At 38.6% G+C, this 25,557-nt stretch overlaps 2 protein-coding genes across 2 annotated transcripts; one reads left to right on the plus strand and one right to left on the minus strand.

The window, feature by feature from the left end:
- Nucleotides 1-780: 780 nt before the first annotated feature.
- Nucleotides 781-24,954, minus strand: LOC137293457 (TATA-box-binding protein-like). Its single transcript, XM_067824009.1, has 15 exons — nucleotides 24,806-24,954; nucleotides 23,264-23,433; nucleotides 21,306-21,485; nucleotides 20,472-20,535; nucleotides 19,948-20,051; nucleotides 19,506-19,600; nucleotides 18,944-18,951; nucleotides 6,282-6,314; nucleotides 5,643-5,696; nucleotides 4,527-4,624; nucleotides 4,087-4,147; nucleotides 2,728-2,855; nucleotides 1,820-1,892; nucleotides 1,392-1,449; nucleotides 781-938 (listed from the first exon to the last, which is right to left on the minus strand). The coding sequence occupies exons 1-15, from the start codon at nucleotides 24,869-24,871 to the stop codon at nucleotides 865-867; spliced, it is 1,266 nt and encodes a 421-aa protein (XP_067680110.1). The 5' UTR covers nucleotides 24,872-24,954; the 3' UTR covers nucleotides 781-864.
- LOC137293456 (UPF0669 protein C6orf120 homolog) lies at nucleotides 10,287-15,894 on the plus strand. The gene is made up of 2 exons (XM_067824008.1): nucleotides 10,287-10,353; nucleotides 12,637-15,894. The coding sequence occupies exon 2, from the start codon at nucleotides 12,679-12,681 to the stop codon at nucleotides 13,243-13,245; it is 567 nt and encodes a 188-aa protein (XP_067680109.1). The 5' UTR covers nucleotides 10,287-10,353; nucleotides 12,637-12,678; the 3' UTR covers nucleotides 13,246-15,894.
- Nucleotides 24,955-25,557: the final 603 nt, after the last annotated feature.

The following is a 25,557-nucleotide window of genomic DNA, read 5'->3' on the forward strand; positions in this document are numbered from 1 at the left end:
ACGTCTGACACCTGTAACGTAACTGTAAGTTCCAAAGGTTGTGTGACTCTGGTTCTACAGAACAGCAGTCACTGAGGCTGAGATGAGAAGCACCATCTCTGCTGCAGTGTCACTAGAAGCTGGATTACCATGAGTAAGTATTCTAAATGTTAGAAAAGAAATATGAAGAAACAATATATACTACTCAACTTTTAATAAGGATATTTTATCCCTCCATGATCGGTAAAAAATATTCTCACATTAATAAGCCGTGTGCATGTTTAAAAAGAGCTAACATATCTGTTATCCCTATCAAAAGTTGGGTAGTATACTTTGTTCCTGTTTACACAACTGCATCTGTCACATGTGTTAGAAATAAATCGTTTTCACTCGCCTATACCCATTTTTTCACCCACACATCACTGAAAATTCCACTAAGTTCACTTCGAGCATCAGTGACCACATTGTTCGTGTAAAGGGGAACAAATGATGGCTGTATGCAGGTCTGCTCACAGCTGAGTCACCAGTATAAAACCATGACCATCACACAGCAGTCCAATACAAAAATCCTGATGACTTATTCACAATAACCAAGTAAGCAGTATAGAAATGAGATCAGCTTGCCACAAAAACCAAACTTTACCAGACTGCAAATTCAATAATTTCATTCAAATTCCAGGAGAGTTCTCCTGACGTATGCTTCATCCTTCCCAGGATTAGCCTGTGGAAACACTGCATGTTATTACTAAGTAAACACTTGGCACAGAAACAATTCATCCGTAGAACAATTTCATTAGCCATGTATTCTTCACATGATATGGCCATGATGTCCGTCCTAAGAGAACATGGTCCTCATGCAGTCATGATCTGACGATGACGTGGTCTTCATGTCATGCAAGGACGGCTGTGGATCACATCCTCCTCGTCTTCATCATGTCTAGTTTTTCGTTTCAATAAACCTGCAAGACCCAACAACAAGATACAATATTTTTTTTCTTTATTATTATAGGATATTTATATCTAAAGCATTAATGGTGTTATTTTCATGTCAAATAATCTGTCATGAGGTTATGTGAGTGAGTGAGTGAGTTTAGTTTTCTGCCACCCTCAGCAATATTCCAGCTATATGGCGGCGGTCCGTAAATAATTGAGTCTGGACCAGACAATCCAGTGATCAACAGCATGAGCATTGATATGCGCGATTGGAAACTGCTGACATGTGTCAACCAAGTCAGCAAGCCTGACCACCTAATCCTGTCAGTTGCCCCTTATGACAAGCAGAATCACCTTTAATGGCTTGAAGTTTATGCCAATGAAATATCACCTCCTATTTACAGATTTTTTTGTTCAATCAGTAGGTGGGAAAAAGAAAAGAAAAGCCTAAGCATGACATGCATCCCCATGTGACCTACCTGTGTCTGTAGAGCTGCTGCTGGCACTGAGGCGGGCACGGTAGATGGGCTCATATTCCTGGAACACAATAAACAGTTGTACAGATAATACAACATGTCAGTGCTGTGTTAGATGAGTGCATATTCCTGGAATATTACAAACAGTTGTATAGATAATGCTAGATGCTAGTGCTGTGTAACTGTTAGATTAGTGCATATCCCTGGAATATTACAAACAGTTGTACCGATAATACTACATGCCAGTGGTGTGTCAGATGGGTATATTCTCCTGCAACACTGCTAACAGTTGTGCATATAATACTGTGTCAATGCTGTGCAAGATCACCTCATTCACTTGCTACACCACAACCAGTTGTACAGCTAATAGCACATGTTAGTGTTGTGTGGCCAGGATGTCCTTGTGGGGTACAAAAATACATTACACTTACCATGAGCTGTTGAGCAAAACCTTCATTTGGATTTATACAAAATCTGCGTTGCTGGACATAGACAAAGGCATCTCTGAAACAATTAAGGATGATGGTGAGATGAACATAGAAGCCTCAACTCTGCCTGACTGACTAGAATGTTTACCTCACACAACCTATACAGGTGCCCTCTGTCAGAGGCATCCTCAATATCTCCAGGGTATATGTTGTGATAAATCTCCACTATACCCTGAATGCTTGTACGGCCTGGCCTGATGAATTTATTACCTCCCTCTGCTGGCTTTTTATCTAATCAGGCGTCTACACTGGGAAGTTGAGCATACCAATTACAACACACTTTTGCTTCTTAAATTATCTAACCGATTAAACTTGGCAACACCCATGATGCAGAGGTACTCTGAAAGTGGTAGAAGGAGTTCTTGTATATACTTTAATAATGTTTCGGACCTGTCACTTTGTCAGTATTACTTCCCCAATATTGCACTGAAAACAAACCTTCACAGCAGCGACCGATATCTTTGTTAACACTTTGTTTGGTTTTAACAGTGGCGTAGCCATAGATGCATCCTGGGTATAGTGAGGATTTGCTGAATGTATACTCTGGAGTTATCGAGGACGTGTCAGAGGCAGATATTGTATCTACTATGTACAGAAAAACTATTGTTGTAACAAACTCTATGGAACCAATAATTTTAGTTTGTTATAACAACAGTCTGTTACAAATTTCGACAGAATAGACAGCAAGTAGAGAGGAACAACAGACGCAAAATACTACATTAAATCCATCAGTTAATTATAAGCATGTCTGTTGTCAGCATGTGTGTATGTTGTATGTAAAATGCAAATTTCATTAATTCTGCAAAGCACCCATCTGTTGTAACCTGCTAAGGGTAATCCTTACTACCCACCGGTATGTCAGCCCATACTTCTCCATTACAAAGGCGATGACCAAAGCCCCACTCCGAGAAATACCAGCATTGCCATGTACCAAGGCCTTGCCTCCATAGGAGAAACATTCGTCTAGAAAACACTTCACCTGCAACATTACCACACTACCAGTGACTGCTGCTCTCACAGTACAGAGGTTTTGTCTGGATGGATCTCGTCAACTTGTACCAGATGATGAACTGATAGCTGGATTCAACAATTAGCATCTGAGTGAGTGTGTGAGTTTAGTGTTATGCCGCTTTTAGCAATATTCCAGCAACATCTCGCTGTGGGACACCGGAAATGGCCTTCACACATTGTAACCATGTGAGTGAGTTATTACAGCATTTTGGTATGGACAGTTATACTGCTGTCAAGTAAGATTGTAAACCAAAAGTTACTGTGTTCTGTAATCTGATTGGTTGAAAAACATGATCAAATGGTATTAGATTCCCGAAAACTGCAAGACTATTCACTGCGTATTGACATGTAAACAATTGTTTTGTTGTGTCATCAACAGAGGTGACGTCATTCAAATTATATTGTGACGTAAAGTTAGAATGACGTCACAAATGAGCAACTCCAGATGCTACCATGGGAACCAGCTGAAACGGCCAGTTGATGACACTTCACTGCTGTACCCCTAGTCGATGTAAACGAGTGCAGACAGTAAAACCCCTTTGGTCTACTTTTTTGTTTACAATGTTGATAAACATCATGTGTTGGCCAATTTCCGTGTGCTATGGAGTATTTGAAGCACGGGAATATTTCATTTGAAACCTCCAGCTGACGCCGTCGGTTCTAAATGCATTCCCGTGCATCAAATACTCAATAAGACCCAGAAATTGGCCAACACATGATGTTTATCTCCTAATTGAAGTAACACACAACAGAACAGACTCATATACATGAACAGGGATAAAGCAATGACAGCATGTAGGTATGAATCACAGGGATTAACAACAACAATGGATGGTGGTAATGATGTGACACTAAGAGGAAGCCAATGGTAACTGAGGCTGAAACAAAGTATACATGGCTGATAAGGTAATTAGCAATGATGGCTGGTGTACTCTCATCTGTTGTTTTTATCAGTTCATTGGATGCAGTTGGGTTGAGATATCTTTTGGTGAAGTCTTGGTGGTTTTTGGAAAATACCTCTACATTGTCCCAAATTGTGTAGTGATTGGGACATTTGATGATGTGGTCTGATATTGCTGATTTTCGATCTGATTTTGTCGTAGATGTTAAGTGTTCTTTGATTCTGATATTTATGGGCCGGGAGGTTTCACCTACATATGCTTCTCATTGTGACTTGTCTATGACAGTAACATGCCTACCTTTCCAAAATGGCAAATGATATTCTCTGTTACTGTGTCGGCAATGTCCAACACCAGATACCTGGAACAGACCAGCCATATGATACAGTGCAACCAATGTCATTTGACAACCAAACAATACAATCACAAACATGACAACCAATGACTTTGGGAAAACAAACTGCCAGTTTGAACTTTTGATTTCAATTTTATGTTAAATCACCAATTATACTCAAAATCACATTAGCTTTCAATTACTATGCCTGCAATATTAAAATAATACTTGTGACAAAAATCAGGTGCTCACAACTCTAACTTGGCTTGGAATGTCACTCATGTTGTCAGTCACCAGTCTGACTTACCCAGATTTGGTTATCTATGAGCCACCATGACCTACACTCACTCACTCAGTGGCCATGTGTTACAAAGGTAGGCATAGCAGAAAGTCAAAGGTCACCCACCTCATATGGTCTGGGAAGTTGGGCTTGATGAAGCGGGCCTCGTTGGTCTGCCTGATGCACACAATGTGCGTTATCCCCAGGCCTTGGAGCAGGGGAAACTGAAAGTGAAGCAGGAATGACTAGCTTTAGGCCACAAATTACAGAAGTTTGTCATAAAACATTATTGGCATTATTACCATCTCAAATAATCTGCCATGAAGTTATGTGAGTGAGCAAGTATTGTGTTAAACAGCACTCAGCAATATACCAGCTACATGGCGGTCTGTAAATAATTGGGTCTGGACCAGACAATCCAGTGATCAAAAGAATGAGCATCCATCTGCATGACTGGGAACCAAAAACATTTGTCAACCAAGTCGGCGAGCCTGACCAGTCGATCTTGCTAGTCGCCTCTTACGACAAGCATAGTCGCCATTTATGGCAAGCATGAGTAGCTGAGGTCCTATTCTACCCCGGATCTTCACGGGTCCATGAAGTTATGTGAATCACATTCAAGCAGATGGTCAATTGTGAAACTTGGGAATGAACTTGATTGAAAAATAGTGAAAGAGTGTGTGAGTGCACTGTAATGACAATGTATAGTGACAAAGTGTACAAGAGTTCCAAATCAGCCTTTTCAGCTGAAATCATGGAAACAAGTAAAGAGAGAGATTCTCTTCGAAATCTATTTCACTGAATCTGGTTTCAGGAGATACATGTACTGGAAATGCTTACGACCCATGAAGGGAATAGTCTCTTGTGTCATGAAAAACTTGCATGCTGCGATTGTCTACTCACTTTATGCAAAAACACTTATTATGCTTATTATTAGAATTGACATTATTTTTAACATAATTTACATAATTCTCATTGGTTAACTACAGTACACTCTGTCTAATTCAGACTGCCTTGGGATCGACTAAAATGTCCAGATTAGACAGTAGTCAAAGTTGCACAGAAATTATCGATGCCTGAAGGTTTGGACCATAAGTTCAGTCCAGCTTATACAGCAGTTCTAGAAAGACATGGTCGGAGTTGGACAGAGTGCCCTGCAATTTAAAGTTAAAAGCGGAAATGCAACTGTGATCCTCATGATGAACCTGCAGCTGTATATTCGTGACAGACAGGTGTTTTCACCTTGGACTTTGCCGCAGCACCATATGGACCGAGAAACAAGCCTGGGATTATCTCCTGAAATTAAATTAATGCAGCAATCACTTAGCCTCACACAAAACACATATCAACATAACTGTTGTTTTGTTTTTTATCTGTCAGTATGTGTTGGGCAGTCCTGAAATATTGTTTAAAGAAGTGAGTAGGTGATTTTAGTTTAGTGTCACCTTTATCTGTATTCCAGCAATATCATTCAAGACGACTCCAGCAATGGGCTTCAGTAATTGTACAAACGTGGGGACTCAAACCTATGTCTTCGGAGTGACAAGTGAACGGTCTAACCACTGGGCCACCACACAAACCCTTGTTGAAAGTGTATCAGCAAATGAGACTCCATGAGTGAGTGAGTGAGTGAGTGAGGGAGGGAGCGAGCAGTTGTACGCCATGTTCAGTAATATTCCAGCCCTGTGGCTGCAGTCTGAAATAAATTATGTCTGAACCAAACAATCCGGTGATCAACTACATTGATCTATACAACTGGGATACAATGACAAGTGTCAACCAAGTAAGTGAGTCTGACCCCCTGATCCTAGTACTTGCCTCTTACAACAAGCATGGGTTACTGAAAATGCATATATGCATGAGATGTAAAATGAGGCCTACCTGCATCTCTCTCCGCATGAAGTATTCCCAGTCCTGTATGAAAACAAGTAGATTTAGTACATTGTCATCAGTAATGTTCATCCCATGTGAAGGAATCATTGTCTGTGAGCATTAGGTTCCCATAGGTTCTCAAGATTTTTGCTGTTTAAACAGCAGATCAAGTGGTTAGATAACACAGTCCATGGGCTGACATGGCTGACCCATCTCCTCCTCCCACCACACCCCACTCCCCAGGGGAATTTTGAAGACTATATTTTTCTGAAAGTTTATCAAATGTACATTCAAATTCAAAGTGTTTGCTGTGTGGGTGCAGGGGATTTTTCCCGACATAACCCATTCCCCATCCCCAAGGGGTCAAGGGGGAAAATTGAGTTTTTTCTTTTTTCCACAAAAATACATTCTCATAATTGCTTTCTATCAGGAACAATAACAATATTTAAGGCTCATTAAATAATTGGAGGTACCGAAAGGCATTAACTTTGAAAAGTGTATTAAGTCTAAGGGAAAAATCAAACTTTAAAGCCGTTTTTCTACACTTCCTAGTTGGCAACTGTCTTGAGAGGGTATTCTTGCTTCAATAGCTTTAAAAAGATCCATATTAATGTTACAGTCATACTTACAGCATGAATAGAATTTGTAATGGTTTCCGCAACCTGGTTGCGGGGGATTTTTCTCGCAGTGAACTCCAAAAGGGGTTGGGATTGGGGAAAATTGACGAAATGAGTGCTTTCTATTTTTTTTCACAACATATATTCTAATAATTGATCTCTATCAGGAGGGAGGGAAGGGGGTCAGCTATATCAGTCCATGGACTAACAATGTTTCACTGCTCTACCATGAGACCACATATAGGGCCATCTCCTATTCTCACGGGTTTCCTATTCTCGAGGTAAACACATTTTCTGCTGAGATCGCCAATGTGTGATACTTATTGGCTGTTTACATCACTGACCGGTAACAAGGAGGTGACCCAAGTCTGTGAATTATCAAAATTTTGCAATGCAACAAATGTTCGGGAGTTTGAACCAAATTGGAAAAATCGTAACTATTTTCCCACCCTTTCCCACAGGTTTCCCCTTCCTTACACCTAATAACATTACTTTCTCATTATGTTGCGAGAATAGGAGACATCTCGACAAGTCAGTGGCAGACGACCTTCTTTTTTCATCAAGCTCAAAAGTGATAGTACACCTGATGGATCAAGCAGTTGATAGAAGCATATGTTCTTGCATATGTCTTCATCTAAAAACAACAAGCATTCATGTGAAAAGAACTGTTTGTGTTATTTTTTCAGTCGATATCAGTAAGTACCGCGAGAATAGAATGTATCCTGATGACAATGAGCAGGGTAACTTGATTGTACTGTGCAAACATCTATGACTAATGCATAGTGTGAGTGTTTTAAGTCTTATGTATTACAATTAATTGTATTATTATACAATTTGATTGTATCTTCTCCGTGGTTCCCGCAATTCTTGACAAACGTGTGTCCCACTAAGGATTCTTATCGATACTGTCATCTGAACACCAGTCACTATACGAGTTACAACAAAGAAAACACGATTAGAAGTTGACGCTCTTATAAACTGCACATTCCTCCAAAAGGCCATGATAAAACATCGTTATCTTGCGAACAAGTGTATATTAGTATATTGGCAAACTGCATCAAGACCAACCATATGAACACCAACCTTTCTACTGATTTACCATGTTAACTGCTCACGGGAGTCAAATTACTGAGACTTTATTGAAGATAATGGAAACAGACATACCAGCCCCTGGTCGTCCGAGTTTGGTACAGGTGGGAAATCTAGAGTGTCCATTGTACTTCATTTAAGACATCATGCCATGTCCGGTACATGGTTGTTAGTCTGTATTATTGTTTTGGTCTGTAAATGACAACTGTTTCGCCATGTGATTGCTTCAAATTGTATACACATAAACTCATGACGTCTCAAACATGTGAAGGAAACAATATTCCTAACACCTATTGTCAATATGCATGTTCCCTTGTGACATGGCATGGTGTCAACTGAGTAAGTTGCATATGGCCCGCGAATGAAAATATGAGAGTTGAACACGTCTAAAGTTTGAAATTTTACTATATTCATACTAGTTAAATATATTCGTTAAATTGTTAAAGCCAAGGTGGAACTGCATTAAAATTTGACAACACCGCCCACCAACAACCCTGCAAATGGTACAAAATTTTGAACCTTGTAGCGTGGCGACATTTAAGCATGGAAACTTGGCAGCGTATATCCATTCTGTATTTATACAGTTTTGAGACAATAAATGTCTGAGAACATCAGTAATGTAACCAACCAAAGCGTTGCCAAAATTAGTCAAAGAATGAATTTTCTTTGTAATATACCACCTAAACCATGGACCATATAGGCCTGTACCGTTCTTGGCATCTACGCAAACAGATATACACAGACAAAACTTTATCAAATGCAACAGCTTACGCAACAGTAACATGTCAGTGTCATTTGGGGGTTGTTGTTTTGGTTTGTTTGTTTGTTTGTTTTGCTTTGTTGGTTTTGTTGGTTTTGTTTTTGTTTTTGTTTTGTTTTTGTTTGTTTTTTTGGGGGGGAGTTTGTTTGTTTGTCTGTCATGTCCGCTCTCAGCCTGAGTCTCAGGCCAGTAATTTTACACGTCAGTGGAGTAATTAACAATGTGACTGAAAATTGTCCGTAGGGAAGTTTAAAGATGTGCAGATTATTAACAGGTGTGTGAAGGGTTATTGATATTGTTACAATTATTACTATATATTGATATAAATGTAATGACAATGCAGTTTAGATTGATGAAACTATTACGGGAATCCATTCCACGTATGATAAAACATATAGAACACATATCACTTTTCTCATTTGAATTTTATCTATTTCCCTTTTGACTTCAATCTACGTCCCTTTTGACTTTCCTTTGGCCCTATCGACATTCCTTTGGCCCTTTCGAATTTTCTTTGCCTTTTTGTCCTTTGGCCCTTTTGACTACAACCCGATTCAAGGTTGAAATATTCATTTTTCACTGCTTTCTCAGCCTTGAAGGATAATCATTGCTTGGCTCACTTCGGTGGTGGTCTGCGGGTATTAGCGGGGTGTAGATTTCGTCTTGCATTAAGTATTAATATCCATGTTGGTCTGTTCCTTGCATGTCCCATATGGTAAGATACTGGTCGATATTACGCAGAACTGTATACCTGTTATATACCGCACCATACCATCGATTCACTTGTTCGAGTTTTGCCACATCAGCCAGGGTTTGTTTATGTGTTTACACACTGATTGTGGTGCTACTGATGTCAAGTCATATGTTTGATAAACATTAAGATGCTGACAATTCAGGGACACACACAATTCATTTCTGGTACCAGCGACTCTGGTGGTACCTAACGGGACATGAAAGCATCCTATGTGCCTCATGATACAGACATAAAGGAAAAACATTTTCGCAAGTTTAGTAATACAAAATAAATTATCATATCGAAAGTATATTGAAGGTACAAAACTAGCTGTCGCAGACATGCTTACGTCCGTGTTATATATTAAGATGTTAATAAGACAATTTATGAAAAAGCAAAACAAGAAACGCTTATATTTGCTTCAGCATATCCCGTTGTCACTAAAACATCTTGGTCTTACAAGAATATTAAAGTGCCAATGTTTACAAAAGTAGCCATCGCTGGGTTTGTTTTTCTTACCGTTAGCATCTGCTACCAGGATGTTATTGCGGAGCATATACTGACGAGACATCGGAGTAAATATCCAATTTCAGAGATTTCCCAAATATACTTCATTAAGTAACACACCCTTGAAATGTTCGTCTTCTTCTATATTGTTAATACAATAAAGCGGTAATAGCAAAGAAAGATAACAAGAGTCACTCACTGATGAGCAACGTATGAGTATTGTTAAGAAACATTACATAATGACTAGTTGTTAAGATAATATTTAAAACTAAACGGAAGTGACGTTTGCACAATATTTGGTGCGTAAGAAGCACGGAAGTTCTGCAACGCTGGTACAGCCTGAATAGAAGGTGATATTCATGCCGCTGTAGGCAGGTAGGAGTTTAGTGTCATGGTTGCATTGTCAGGTGCATATCTACCTCCAAATAAACATGACTTTGTACTTAAGATGACAGTCCATTCCTCATTCTAAAACAATCTTAGCATTGTTTGACAAATCGCCATCTGAATGGGACCTGCGCGAAAAGAGAGTGAAAATCATGGTTTTATTTCATTTTTCCCGAATAGACTACAACTACAAGTAACATTTACATAGCATACAGAGTCACTGTTTTCTCAACGCTGCTTATAGCACTAATTGGCTGTCTGTTGGTTTTGCTTCACTGATCATGAGTGATCACTGGTTCACTGATCTTTGTGCTTGGGTAGCGTATTACAAACTCAAACGTTGTCCCCGTGGGTATACGTGCATATTATCAAGTGACTATTGCTTATTGCTTGTTATAGAGATAACCACATGCTACAGAATATCTGAAGTATAGCAGTAAATCTCTATACGAGTTAAATGAGGGACTCTGCTTTAGCAGGGTTTATAGTTTTCACAGGTTTTGTAGCACTGACTTTAAGTGGCAGCAAGGTATATATTCTATCACTAATGCTGAAGGGGCCATTGTCAGCACAGGTACTACAGATTGTGCTCAGAAATATACCTTAAGCACAATAAAAATCAGAAATGTACCCAATACTCTAAACAATGGACAAGTCCATATTCCTGAACCAAGAAGGTATATGATTGTTCTTGTTCAACTGATTAAGATTATGCATCTTGTGTTCAAGTAGAAGTTTACAAGAGAGGCATTTAAGACTACTCCTTTAAATAATGATTGTTTTTCTTTAGGAATATTCTTGAATGTTGTTAAGATATCACCTACCAGTATGAACAGTGAGTGAGTGAGTGAGTGAGTGAGTGAGTGAGTGAGTGAGTGAGTGAGTGAGTGAGTGAGTGAGTGAGTGAGTGAGTGAGTGAGTGAGTGAGTGAGTGAGTGAGTATAGTTTTACACACCTCAACCCACCCCCACTCAGTAATATTCCAGCTATATGGTGGCAGTCTGTAAATAATCGAGTATGGATCAGACAATTCAGTTATCAACAGTAAGAGCATCAATCTACACAGCAAGCATGACCATCCGATCCGGTTAGTCACCTCTTACGACAAGTACAGTCACAGTATGAACAGGACTCTAAGCCATGATTCACTTATTCCTTGAAATATTAATGTCACGTTAACAGTTTTGAAATGCATGAAATATGAAAAACAGGATATGCAAGAATTTTAATCTTTTGTAATTAAACAGGTTATATTTCAAGGCAACATGTGGTTAGGCATGCCTCCAAGCTCCAGTATTCCAGAGAGGAAGCAAACTATGACATCTAACAGTGAAGTTGATTGAAACTGCAACTTTACTCAAGCATGAGAAAAGTCAGACGGATCATTAGCATAGTCAAAACGAAATCCAAACATTAGTGACCTGTGGTGTAAAAATTGAATTATGTTTTTATTCTCATTGAAAAATATACAGTGTTTATCCAAACGTGGGGGGCCACCCAACCAGAGGACCTGATAAAACCAGTGTACAAGCATATTGCATTCTTGCTGCTCGTTGACCCTCTTGAACAACAATACCTTGCCTACTCCCATCAAACTTGCCTTTCCTGAGGGATAGATGAGTTTTGGGTGAAAGTTGACTGTCTTGATCACTTCTACTATTTAACTTATCCAGGCTGATTTGAAGTAAATCCGTACAATTTATGTCAACTGTCTATGCCCCAAATGGCTGCAACCTTCAGATGCTGGTCACAAAGCAAACAGGCCCTAATTATTTGTGAAAGTGCACATGGTCCCATGGTGAGAGACTAATGATCTTGTTAGCATAGCTTCCAACTCGCAACATGAGTCTAATCATCTGCCCTGCTTTTTTTATAAACTGAACATATGCATCTTGTAAAGTGGAGTGCTTCATACATGTACAGATACATATGTCCTTTTTGTTCTTAATTATTTATGAACTGTCAGTGTTTACAGTAATTGCTCAAGAAAGAGAAATATTGGTAGCCATCATTGCTTAAGTTAATGGTTAGTTTGGGTTGTGTGGACATGAGCACATTGTCAGTCTTGTCCAAACAGATTATGTTAATCAAGACCAGTAGTTTACAATCAAGTTTGTTTCTGGTCTGTTGGGAATAGTCCTGCGCCAATGCACCGAGATCAAGCATCAGCTGGTGTTTTTTTGACCCACTTCTCAAACAGTAATAACATATGAGTTAGTCCTGCAAGTTTTGTTTGTAAGATTCTAAGAATTGCCTTCATTGGTGTTCCAGATGTGAGCAAGAGGCTGTGATGATCCGCGCAACCCTGCCTAGATGACTTCTGGTGACCCCAGTTTCAACAGACCCTCTGCACTACTTCTGGCCCTATTTTGTGCGGCAGCAGTAACACCATGTTCCGCACAACTCCTCCTTCAGACTGTCAACAGCGATGTTGGGGCAGAAAACTATACCTACTACCGCCTCAACCGCCCTGGCACAATTATTCTTCAGTTAGAGAGCATCCAAGGTGACGCTGACCTTTTTGTCTCTGATCTCACTCTGAATCCAACATACGATGATTATGAAGCTCAATCTGTCACTTGTGGCCTTGACATCGTGGAGATACCACATCACTTCTCCCGCCCGGTTGGGGTGGCCATATACGGGCATGTGTCATATGAACTCTCACAATACAAGCTAGAAATCCTACTAGTGTCTGATGAAGAGCAAAGAACTTATGAACACTTGAATGCAGATGGTGCTAGTGACAATTATGGCTCAGAGTACAGTTTTGAGAAGAGAGTTCCCCCTCACTTACCAAAAGATGTCGAAGAAGAGGAATCACCATGGTGGACTTTACTTGTTGGCATTCTTAAAATCATTGTGGAAGTTCTGATGTAAATGGCAGAATGCTAAACTATTTCAGTGGTTGCCTCTAATTGCATGTCAGACTGATAATGGTTTATTAAGCAGAAAAATATTATTATTTTATACAAAATATTAGTTTATTTTGTGAAAATGTATCTCTGACTGTTTTTAAGATCTAAGTGATTTGATATTCAATGTTTTTGCAATGGCTATGTAACGTTAATGTCGACAAATTATGCTTACTAATGTAAAAATGTATTTACTATCACTACAGGACTGCCCCTAGGAACACATGATTGTGCCACACTTCCAGTCCTCAACAGAAAATGGAGATGAAACACATGATCTTTATTCTTTACTTCATTGTCAAGTCAAATATACATTTGGCCAAGGTTCCCATTGTAATCACATATGTGACACTTTTTTTGTTTGTTGTCATACTACTCAGTATTTAATTATTTAGGTATTTGCACTTCAGGATATGGGTCATGATTTATCTGTCATTTGGAAGGCTTTTGGACACATGATTTACCACATATTGTCTCTGAAATTTAGTAATTACAAATGTTCTTAAAGGTCACATGCAACCAAAAAATCAAACAGAATTAAAACACAGTTTTCACTTGTTCGTGATATATAAAATGCATTGGTGATTGTGAAAAAACACCTCAAGAAACATATGAGCATATGATCACAAATCAAAGTTCAATATTTTTTACTTGGGTCCACCTCCCTTGAAACAAAGCAGTCATGATACCGAACCCAGTCAGAGCCAGTGGGTGTGCACTCATGTGTAACGACACATTGTCATTGGCCTCTGGTTCATTTGCCAATACGCTTAGCCGGCTCTTTGTTTATTGCTTATAAGCCCAATAGGTGTTTCAAATTGCATGTGGTCACTGATTGAAGTTGTGCATTGCATATTGTCATTAGCAGACAGACAGGCAGACATGTAGGTGTGAATAAACCAGAGATTGAGTTTTCTCTTTGACAGAGGCTGCTTATCACAATCAACATGTTTTTTTTATGTAACAAGTAAGTTATTTACTTGTTTGTGTACACAATCAAGATGAGACTACTGTTCATGACCTCATACTCAGTGCAGGCATACTGTTTCAAGCTCTGCAAACCTACTCACTTTGCATGCATCATGAGCATAGCTGTTGAAACCACTTTTTCCCCCAGTGCTGGGGGAAAATTAGTGAATCATTTGAACTCCTATTTTGTGGGCTTTTGTCAACTCTATACGTTGATTTTGTTTGGGTTTTTTTGGTTTTGTTTTCTTATTTCACCATGTTCAATTGGCATTTTGGATGATTTGTTTCAGTTAGTGCATACCGAAAGGTATCAGAATCTGCACCGATGTGTTTTATGTTGCATGTGACCTTTAAATATGGTGACTAACTGTGGCCTTCAGTCATATTATCAATCCTTGGACCTCCCTTAAAATTGTAAGTTTCTTTGTATAGACATCACACATGATGGCCTTTTTGTGTTAATCCTCCCAGAACATATTGAAAACAGACTGAATTCTGTTTGGTTGTATAATGTTATCATGTAATGGTGGCTGCATTGACATGAGAGATATATAAACTGAATTATGTCATGTGTAATGACTAAGAGTTGTGACTATGTCGCAAAGAGCAAAGTCATCCTATCTTGTGATGTTTCAATGCTGTAACTCTCTGACTAGTTCTAAAACAAGTCATCTTGCAACCATACTCTCCTACCATTACCTATCAAGCTTGTATCATGAACTAGTACCTGTGTTTGTTTGTCGTGGGTGTTTACCTTGGGTAGTTCACTTTGTAAAAAAGTATGATTTGAAGATTTGTTGTTATTTTTAGACTTTTTCTACCGCATGAGCCGAAATGCAAGAAACTTTCTTATCTTAGATGATAAAATAAAGGTTATGATATTCTGATTTCTCATCCAGTCCATATGAGGGGCTCTACATGGCTGTTAGACACAATGGAAACAGCAATAATTCAGACTTTGTATGTTTGCTGTAGTGAGCAATATTTTAGCCATATTAGTCAGAAGACAATCCAGGGATTGATATCATAAGCATTGATGTACACAAGTGGGAGATAAAGATATACATCAGCTGAGGCTGTCTTCTAGACAATATAAAGACCAGCTTACATACATGGTATAGACCTTTGGTAGGACTTTATTTGAAACAGACACTGATAAACAGACACACTACCCTTCTCAATAGTGTGCACACCTTCTCCCTCTCTTCCCCTCCCCTCCCTGAATAAACGACATGTTGAGAGGCACGCCTAGCTTCATACCTGTATCTGCTGGAAATACAACAATCTCATTATGTATACAATGTGAAATTGTACAAGTGATTCTGAATGAGCAGTAACAATAGTTGTTGAATTATATTCTTTTAAAGCCATCTGTCTTTCCAGGCTATACACATCTTAATACTGGGATTAGTCCTTGTAAGTATTTATGTGCTCAGTGGTATGTTGCGCATTTAATTCCCCCAAATGCAAGAATTATGAACTGTATGTGAGGTATATGTAATGTAATGAAAGCCAGTAAATTCCCATAACATTTGATACACAAGTCTGGGACTGAGTGTCTTTTGTGTTCCATTTGCCATTTTGAAATTAAAACTGATATGTGAGATTTTGTATCCATGTATTGAATAAAATGAGTTTATTATCATCATGTGGTTGATTTTTAGATTTTGGAACTACTTTCGACTTAGTGCAGCATATAGGAAATACTAAGCCAAATAGAATTTCATGATATGGCAGTATTTGAGTCTAGTTGTAAGGACATCTTTGTGAACTAGCTGTCTTGATCCACCTAGGAGATAACTAACTATAAGAACTGGTATAGCAGCAAAATGGTAAACGACTGGTGGGGTGTCGTGAATATGTGGCCTTACTACATGTTGACAATCACATCACAGGTACTACTTCTACTGCTTACTACTACTACTACTACAAGCAATGTAAAAACCTTATTCACTCACCACTACTAGTACTAATCAATCACAATTACACATTCAATTTCATACACTATATACTTAAATGGTGACATATTTAGTTTGTTGTTGGATTCAAGGTTTGATTATTTTGAGGCAATACTCAGAGCAACTATTTTTTAGTCGTTTTTTTTGTTAACATTTTAAGCCACAGGCATATTTTGGTGATCAACAGTGAAGAAGCAATGAACCCATGTCTGGGTCCTGGAACACCCAAGGGATGCAACTCTGCAGAGCAAATTGACAGCCGAAGGACCAATGATGAAACATCTCCAGAACATAGCCAGTGATAACCCATGAACATCTGGCTTAGAAGTGGTCCTCAAGAGGTGACTAATGGGATTGGGTAGTCAGGTTTGCTGACTTGGATGACACGGCATCTTCTCACAATTGAGTAGACCGATGCTAATGCTATCGATCACTTAATTACTTTACAGACTTCTGCCATGTAGCTGAAACATTGTGGAGTATGGTGTTAAACAACAACATAACAAAAGCTAATATTACAATCACACATTAACTGCACATGGGTTGATGTTTTGTTATGGAATATACTCACAATAATTCTAAGACACTAGATATTATTGTGACTTGTTTTATTTTCAAAATATTACAATATTTACAAATTGTTGAAGCACATGCCATGAATGATATACTCTGCCTGAAATTCATTTAATCATTTCTAGATCCATTCAGTACAGTGTTCCTGTAAGAGGAATTCTCAGATATCCAATCTCTGATTCAATGTTATAAGTGGACTATCAGTTGTACACATCCTACTAGTCAAGGGGAGTGTGTTCCTCTCAGAGACAAGTGTGGAACAACTACATCAGACTCCAGAGTACTGCTAAAAACTTTTAAGAGATTCACAAATTCAAACTTATATGTTAAGTTTTGTGCACCACAATTTTCCACCAGTTCTTGAAATTTACAGCAAACATTAAATACAAATTAGAAAATACCAGATATTCAACGTTCTGGGAAGATTTTGCTGTGAATCTGCAACTGACTTGCAATTTACCATTTCTCACAATTTTGTAGCAAAACACAAACTGTCCATGAATGCTGAATTCATCAAAATCATAGAAGTCACCAGCATTTGAAAACTACATTGTTCTAAAATATCATCTATCACTAAACACAGTGATACTATCAGTACAAGAGTTTGTGCTGTACTCCTCTTCCAGTTCCAGGTACTGAATCAGGTGGCACATCTTTCATGACCAATATGGAGCCCTTGCTTTAATATTCATTCATGTAAGACAGCATGCTCTACCTTCTGTGTTCATCGACACCCTGTGACAGACTAGTTGTCACTGTTGAGATCTATATCCCAGATCATACAAGTAGAACAAAAACGTACCATTATTTACATACCAAGAAAACATATTTCACTGTAGTCTTGACCGACAATACTTCAAATATCAGGGCGCATTTACATAGTCTTCATCTGTTATCTAATGTATACAACTCAAAACAAGTTAAGAACACTTTGCAAATAATCTGTTGTGGCAATGGTAGATTAACTACAGACTTAAAAACAAACTGTGAATTGTTTAACTTATTTAAATCAGCCTACCTTTGGTTTATTACCTTAAATACTCTGAATCCATTTGCTGCAAACATTTATTTTGAGCTTGGTTCAAATAGCAAAATATTAAAAACAAGCTGATCAAGCCAAATTACACTTCTGAGGTAAACAAATAATTTGGAATTGGTGATGACAGGAGCAAAGGAGGCTGTGATAACATTTCCAAACTGGATAGGTCCTGGGTATTTATTAAAACATATTTGTGAAATAATACACAGAATAATCAAAGCTGATTTAAAGACTTCGTCATGATTTCTCACCAAACACTTGGAAAACTGAGCAATAAACAAATTTACAGTCTACATGAATATTGCAGTGACCTGGACTAGATAGGGACTGAGGACTTGATAGGGACTTTGGGATAATGACTTCTTGGTGGAGATCTCAAAACAAATAGTACTTGATATTGCCATATAGAACTCTCGTCTCCACCAAGTACATTTCCTTAAGTACTTGGCCTATCAGTGAGAAACATTTCTGGTATCCCTATCAAATTTTAGGAGCCACATTTATGTTTTCAAGTGAAATGAAGTGAAAAGGTTTTTCTTAACAAGTGGTCTACATTACCTTAAACAATGTAAAAATGAAAATTTACATTCATCATATTCATAATCATAGTTCCGACCACTGCCTCAACATGTCAAACATAGCACTTTCATATAAAAATATTCAACCTGGAGACTCACTCTAACACACATACTTGAATCTCAATGTTACATGATAACTGACATCCCTTCAGTGGACATGCCACCTCTGACCAATGACATGCAGCTGGTGTAGCATTCACCATCCTTCCACTGATGGCATGGATGAGTTCAATATGTAGACTGGGCGTTATTGTTCTTTATCCTTGAACACATGGTCATCTGTATGGAAACCAAACCCAAATGGAATGATCTGTGCAGTCACGTTTGTCCACAGGGCTTACATAACAACCACATCTATGGTAACAAGCAGCTTGCACTGTAGCCGTGGCAACCATGTAGCTTAGTTGCCGTGAGACGCTGGCAGGGAGACTGCTACAGACTCACTCTTCAACATTCACATCCAGCAATGTTAAATCAGTGCTATTTCCGGAAGCCCTTCAGGATGGGGTAAATATTTTCAAAAGCATCATAGATTTCAGTTCTCACTTTAGCACCTGAAATAAAAACACATCAGTGTCAAACTTTAGAAACGTGGAACAGTTGGTGTCAGTATATAATGTTAAAACCTGAAAGCAAAGAAAAACATCAAATGCAGTCATTCCAGGAAAAGAAGCTATGTAGTATAGTGAAAGCATCTTTCAGGTTTATATGACCTTAGATAGAAATGGAATACTCTACAACAAAATACACACATACAACACTTTAAGGAAAGCATCTGAGCATGGTAAAAAGCCTAACGTGGAAGAAAGATGGGCAGGAGACTGAGAAAAGAAGGTTGTAATCATGGTTATGTATACTGCTATATAACATGTCTAACACTGTTTTGATACCAAAGACATCAGGTTAGATCTTCCTATCCTATCCAGACGTTAGTTTGTGACTATTTTCATATTTTCTGAATGATTTCAAATTACATCATCTTAATTCTAATATGTTGATGAAAATGGCACATGTGAAGGTATGTGTTGGCGATGATATTCAAGGTTAACTCACTTGACATTTTGTCAGACAGTAAACAAGTCAGTTATTTCCACAAATGAGGACTTACCTGTTAATACAACCTTTCCAGACACAAATATGAGCAACACAATTCTGGGCTTGACCATTCTGTAGATGAGACCTGGGAACAGCTCAGGTTCATAGCTGCAAGGAGAGAAGACACATTCAGTATTGTCCACAGCATGTTTGTCAAACCAAACATATCCTTTACCTCCACTATTCCAATAGTGCCATGGGGTAGTCTTGTGAGGGTTCACTTGTCACGCTGAAGGTCCATGTTTGATTCCCCACATGTGTATAATGTGTGAAGCCCATTTCTGGTGTCACCCACCATGATATTACTGAAATAGTGCGTAAAATGGTGTAAACCACACTCACTCTGTTTAGTTCCCTAATGCAGCAACATTCAGCAAAAACTACAAATCCTCTGGGTAGACACAAGACCCTGACTGTTCTGGTGCAACTCTCCCCCTACACCTAACAATACTAACCTGGAGAACTGGCTGTGTGTTAGGACAAGACCCTCGAGTCGGATCGGAAACTTGACATCACAGCTTCCTACCATATTCTGAATCTTAAAGTCAAGGAACTTGGCCTAAAAACAGAAATTACTTCATTAATTTCAAACATGCACTTTATTTTAAACATAACATTAATAACAGTAACTTCTCACTCATTGAACTTTATCCACATCGATGATTGTTAAAAGTGCACACAGTATGGTTTTGTTTAGCGAATGTCATGTCATAATGACTTGGCACTGTCTTTAGTATTTGCAGATAGTCCAATATCTGGCCCATTTGGAATTCAAGTGGCTCATAGGTATATCAACTTTGATTAAATATGTAAAAGGTTCTTGTAGTTACCTGCTTTTAGTCTGTTTATGCATACAAATTATGTATCTATTCCTTCACACAGCAGTTGATAAACACAAAGTCACATCTTGACCACAACAGTTGTTTAGATGCAACTTCAACTCCCTATTAATCTCCCCTGCATATATAAACATACTCACCGGGAAGCCAAGCTTCTGCACAATTCTGGCATATTTCCTTGCTGCCAGTTTAGCTTGTTCTTCACTGAAAACATATAACAGTAGAAGATATATACACAAAACTTGACTAGTTTACTGGAATCAAATGTACATGCTGTAACTGTGTATAACCATTTCAACTCATCATTAAAACCCAACACAGAACATTGAGGCTGTACCTGTAGTCAAAACACAACGTTGTCCGGCCTATATTTCTGACTCCTATATGACTTATTTAACATGCAAAGGCAATTGCCATATTTAATCAGCATGTCAACATTTCAAACAAGGAATATGTTTTTCCCCCGGAAGGTCTTCTAATGTCTGGGAGACAGACACCACGTGATGAAGTTTATTATTTTGAGGGTCAGTTTCAGTGAGTGAATGAGTTTAGTTTCACGCCACACTCAGCAATATCACAGCTATATGGTGGCGGTCTGTAAATAATTGAGTCTGGACCAGACAATCCAGTGATCAACAGCATGAGCATCAATCTGTGCAACTGGGAACCGATGACGTGTCAACAAGTCAGCGAGCCTGACCACTCGACCCCATTAGTCACCTCTTTACGAGAAGCAGAGTTGCCTTTTGTGGCATGGGTTGCTGTAGGCCTTCTTCACCCCGGACCTTCATGGATCAGGGCAATTTTGGACTCAACTTCAGTGCAATTATAACATCTAGATTTAGAGAGAATACAAGACTTTCGAGACTATCACAAGAATCTGGAGCCCTGGTGTTAAGCCATGCCTGCTGACAGAATCTGTAGGATAACAACGTAACTACACAGAGTATTTAGACTCAGCGTGAGTTACATACCTTTTGGCACCTGTACACACCATCTTCCCTGAACTGAAAATGAGAGCGGTGGTTCGTGGATCTCGTATCCTCATGATGACGGCAGCAAAACGTTTGGGATTGTACTCAGCATTTCTGGCTTGTAATGCTATCTTTTTCAAATCTAACTTGGTGCCAAGATTGACTGTACAGACAATATTCCTGAAACAAACACACAATTCTCTCATCATATTCCGACACATGGCAGATATGCTTCACTACATATGCTAGGGGTGAAACAGTATACTGCAGAATTAGTAAAATCGCTGCATTTTGTCTTCGATTTGGCATACCATAATGCAATCCAAAAATTCGGTAATTTCGCTTTTTGTAACTTTCTTTTATCATATCATTAAATGGTCATTTTTTCCCCATGTTATTAAAAAGTGTAAGGTTGTCAGTTTCCTGCACTGTGATAATATCTTGTATACAAAACTGAAATGAACCAAAGTCCTTGCACTGCAATATGTACTGAACCATGGTAAGCATGGTAAGAGCACAACATTTCACCCCTAATATATGCATGTGTAAAAGCTCTTTTGTCTGGCACATGTTTTGCATTCTTACTACACAGTAGAGAGGATGGTAAAATGAAAGGGGAAGCAGAATAAGTGAGTTTTGTTCAACATTATCCCAGTTACATTGTAGAATTTGTGGAATGTGAGCTTCAGGTATAGCTGCAGAAATGCCCAAAGTGATGGAAGCCTCAAACATTCACCTTTAGGGTGAAATCCTCAAGCAGAAGTTTGGAGCTTAAAAACCAAGAGACAAAAGTGTTTGCCACAAATATAGCAATGTCCCTCATCGCTAAAGAACAATGAAATATTGACATTGACCTTGAAATAAGGTCAAGGTCACCAACACTGACTGGTGTCTGCGTAATCCCTCATTGTAGGTACGTAGGTACAGACACCGCTTAATACATAGTCCGCCCTTCCGCATTTCGGCAGGGGACGATAATTAAGAAGAAGGATTTAAACCCTTAATCCTAGGATTCTGGTGTTCAAAGACAGAATTCTGTAGATCAAATTGTAGTACCTCATTCAATCGGGGCATCCACAATGGCCACAAAAACAAGCTACACCTATTTTGTATTAGTTGAATATTTCAGCATTATGAACAAAGATTTTGATAACAATATGGCTGTTCCTGAAACACAACATACGGTCATGTGACAAATAATATAATAGGCAGAACAGAATCAATCACATGATGTAATCATAATCATGTAAATTTTGGGGGAACTCCAAAAGCAGGATTCGATTTAAGTGATGTTAACCTCCTTGCACCAGGTGCAACCTAGGATAAGGACCTAGTTGCACCCACCAAATTCCAGTTGCAACATAGTGTTTACATAAACATATTTCCATGATGTAGTACCCATTAAACCACAGCAACAGAGATAAAACTGATCCCTGTTTACAAAAGCAGTCACAGTGAAGACATGTTTAAGAATAGAAATGTTTTGATGTCATTGCTACTTACAGTTTAGAAGAAAACTGAGCTGACATATTTATGCTTATGTTAGATTTACTCCTCAAGAATTGACTTCTAACTTGTGCAAATTAGACCAAAATCTAGGTTGCACATTGTAATAATGGGTTGCACCAGTGCAAGTAACAAAGCACGAAACTGAGTCCTGCAAAAGTGAAGGATCAAGATTCTCATGTTGAATGCAAAACAATTCAGAAGGCGGTCATTGGACTATACTTAAAGGGTAGAAACACTTAGAGCAACAAATAATGTCAAAAGGAAATATTACGTTGTACTCAGTGCTCCACATATTGAATGAACACTTGACTGTGTTAATGGCTGGCACTAACTGCAACTATTTCACTTAGTTACTAGGATACATTAAGAAGCAGCTGAGTATGTCAGTCAGGTCAGGTCCTCCCTGATTGTAATGTTTTCCATGTCACACTGAGACTCAGTACACTTACTGTAGTTGTGGTCGAATGCCTGACCCTTCTGATGCTGGGGTGGCTGGAGTTCCAGGGGTCATGGGACCCCCTGGAGTCGGTGGGTATAAACTGACATTTGAGGGTGGGAGCATAGGGTTGGGTGTGGCCCCCAAGCCATATCCACTGAGTGCTGGAGACAGTAGTGGACTCTGAAACAAAAGGTCACCTTTACATATACCTTTACTGTTACCCTTAAGCTAAATTTGTCAAATTCTGATTGGTTAATAGCCAAAGCATATGAAACCATGTAAGCAAACTAACTGTTCAGGAAATATGGCGAAATGCTTTGGTTTGGTCAAATCATATGAAATGTGACCAGCTACAATGCTACCCATACAGGGCATCAAGACATGGAAAATGAGTCCAGTAAACTGGGAAGAGCAAAATGGATATTAATGTTGCAAAACTTGTTATGCTTAAACAATGCCATTTGCTGACAGAACACAATGCATTTACAGCAGTTACAGTAAATACAAATATTATTATTATATAAACTTTGTTATTCATTCTTGTAATTCTTCACCAAATAATTAGTATAACAGTCTTGTCTATACATGAAAACTAATTTTGCTCTTGTCGGGTTACTACAAGAAAATTAATCAAAAATGTTACCTCATAATACTATGTGAAGAATGTAATATGGAAGTTGACTACAACTATAAATTTTTGGTATACTTCAAACTATTTTAAACAAATTGGGGCATATTGATTACCTTCCTGGAACGATTTGACCAAGAAATCTGGGGCATTTTGACCAAATTTACTCAGGCGTTTTGTCACCAGGGCGATTTGACTTACTTTCCATGTCTTGATGCCCTGTGTGGACAGCACTGCAACAGGCAGCATTTCATATGGCCTGTTTTAATCCCATAGGATTCCAGTCACCCCCTTAAAATTTTAGTATATCTATCCTGTAACGTAATCCTCTTCTGCAAACTTGATTGTATCACACAGAGCCTTGGTGTACTTACATAAATTCTGGTACAATTTGTCTTAAAACACTTGCATATTTACTAATATAGTGTAAAATTAGTCATCGCTGACCATGGAATGTTGTATCTTTCATGTCTAGATACACATGTATACCTATTCAGCAAAATCAAATGTATCATCAAATAGCCTTGCTGTAATTGTATTAGTTTCTGTATAATGTATGGACCATGTTGCACACAGGGCTGATGGCCAACACCACTGTTCTGAACAAAGAGAATGACTGGCAGTGGCCCCAATAGGTGTAGCTAAATAAATTGTCTACAGCACTATTTTTGGTTACCATATATGTGTTACCTTTCACCAGTGAACAAATATGTTTCTTTAATTAAGAGAATTATAGCACATTTCCTCAAACTTACTCCACTGATATTAGCAATAATGCATATATATTTGGTTACTAATTATCAATCTCTATGATATATGGTGAAAGCCAGCCCAGAGGAACAGAATATGTCTTCCAGTTTTCAACTGTCCAGGTGTTATGTCACATTCTTTGAGGATGAGAGGTTCTGAAACAGGCCATCATACCTGTGCTTGCTGTGGATTTGGAGTCAAGCCAGTCCCAAAGGATGTGAAACCACTGCCATCCATCATTGTGCTTGGCTGGACCTGCAGTAATTATTTCCTACTTGAGTCGTGTTGAGACTATTCTTGCCCCTTTAGTCCCCAACGATGACTATAATGCACTCAATATTGAATCGTCTTATAACTGTGCTAAACATATCAGATCAAATGCATTTCACAACATGCCGGTTAATACGACACAGAGGCACGATCTTCAGAGATCGAATAACCGTCTCATCTACTTCCAGCTGTCTCACATATACTCATTTGGTGTCCTGAATAGTTTCAGAAACACTAACTCAGACAATAAGAACACAAGATATGGGTGTGTGACACACTATTGTCAATTCTTATTGCGCGAAATTGCATGCATTTACACCGGATGGTAGATATGCTCCAGTACAGCGCGTGCTACATGGTGGTCAAAGACTGAAGAAAGAAAATCATTGCAAAGTACACGAGGCTTGTAGTGCGGCGCGCAGCTGATAACGAATGCCAGTTCAGAAACTATCGCTGTTTGGAGTTTATATATCGCTTGTGAAAAAGAAAATGTAATATTTCTTTCATCACTTATGGAAACAAATAATTTTGTTTTACTTGTTGGATAAGAAGAATCCAATGCGTTTGATAATGATTAGAACGTAAATGTGCATCATTAGAGCTATTTTAGTATGAGACATGCGACATTGACTGGTTATGCGTTATGTTGCCGAATC

The sequence above is a fragment of the Haliotis asinina genome, chromosome 8 (assembly GCF_037392515.1).
Source record: "Haliotis asinina isolate JCU_RB_2024 chromosome 8, JCU_Hal_asi_v2, whole genome shotgun sequence".
NCBI classification, from domain to species: domain Eukaryota; kingdom Metazoa; phylum Mollusca; class Gastropoda; order Lepetellida; family Haliotidae; genus Haliotis; species Haliotis asinina.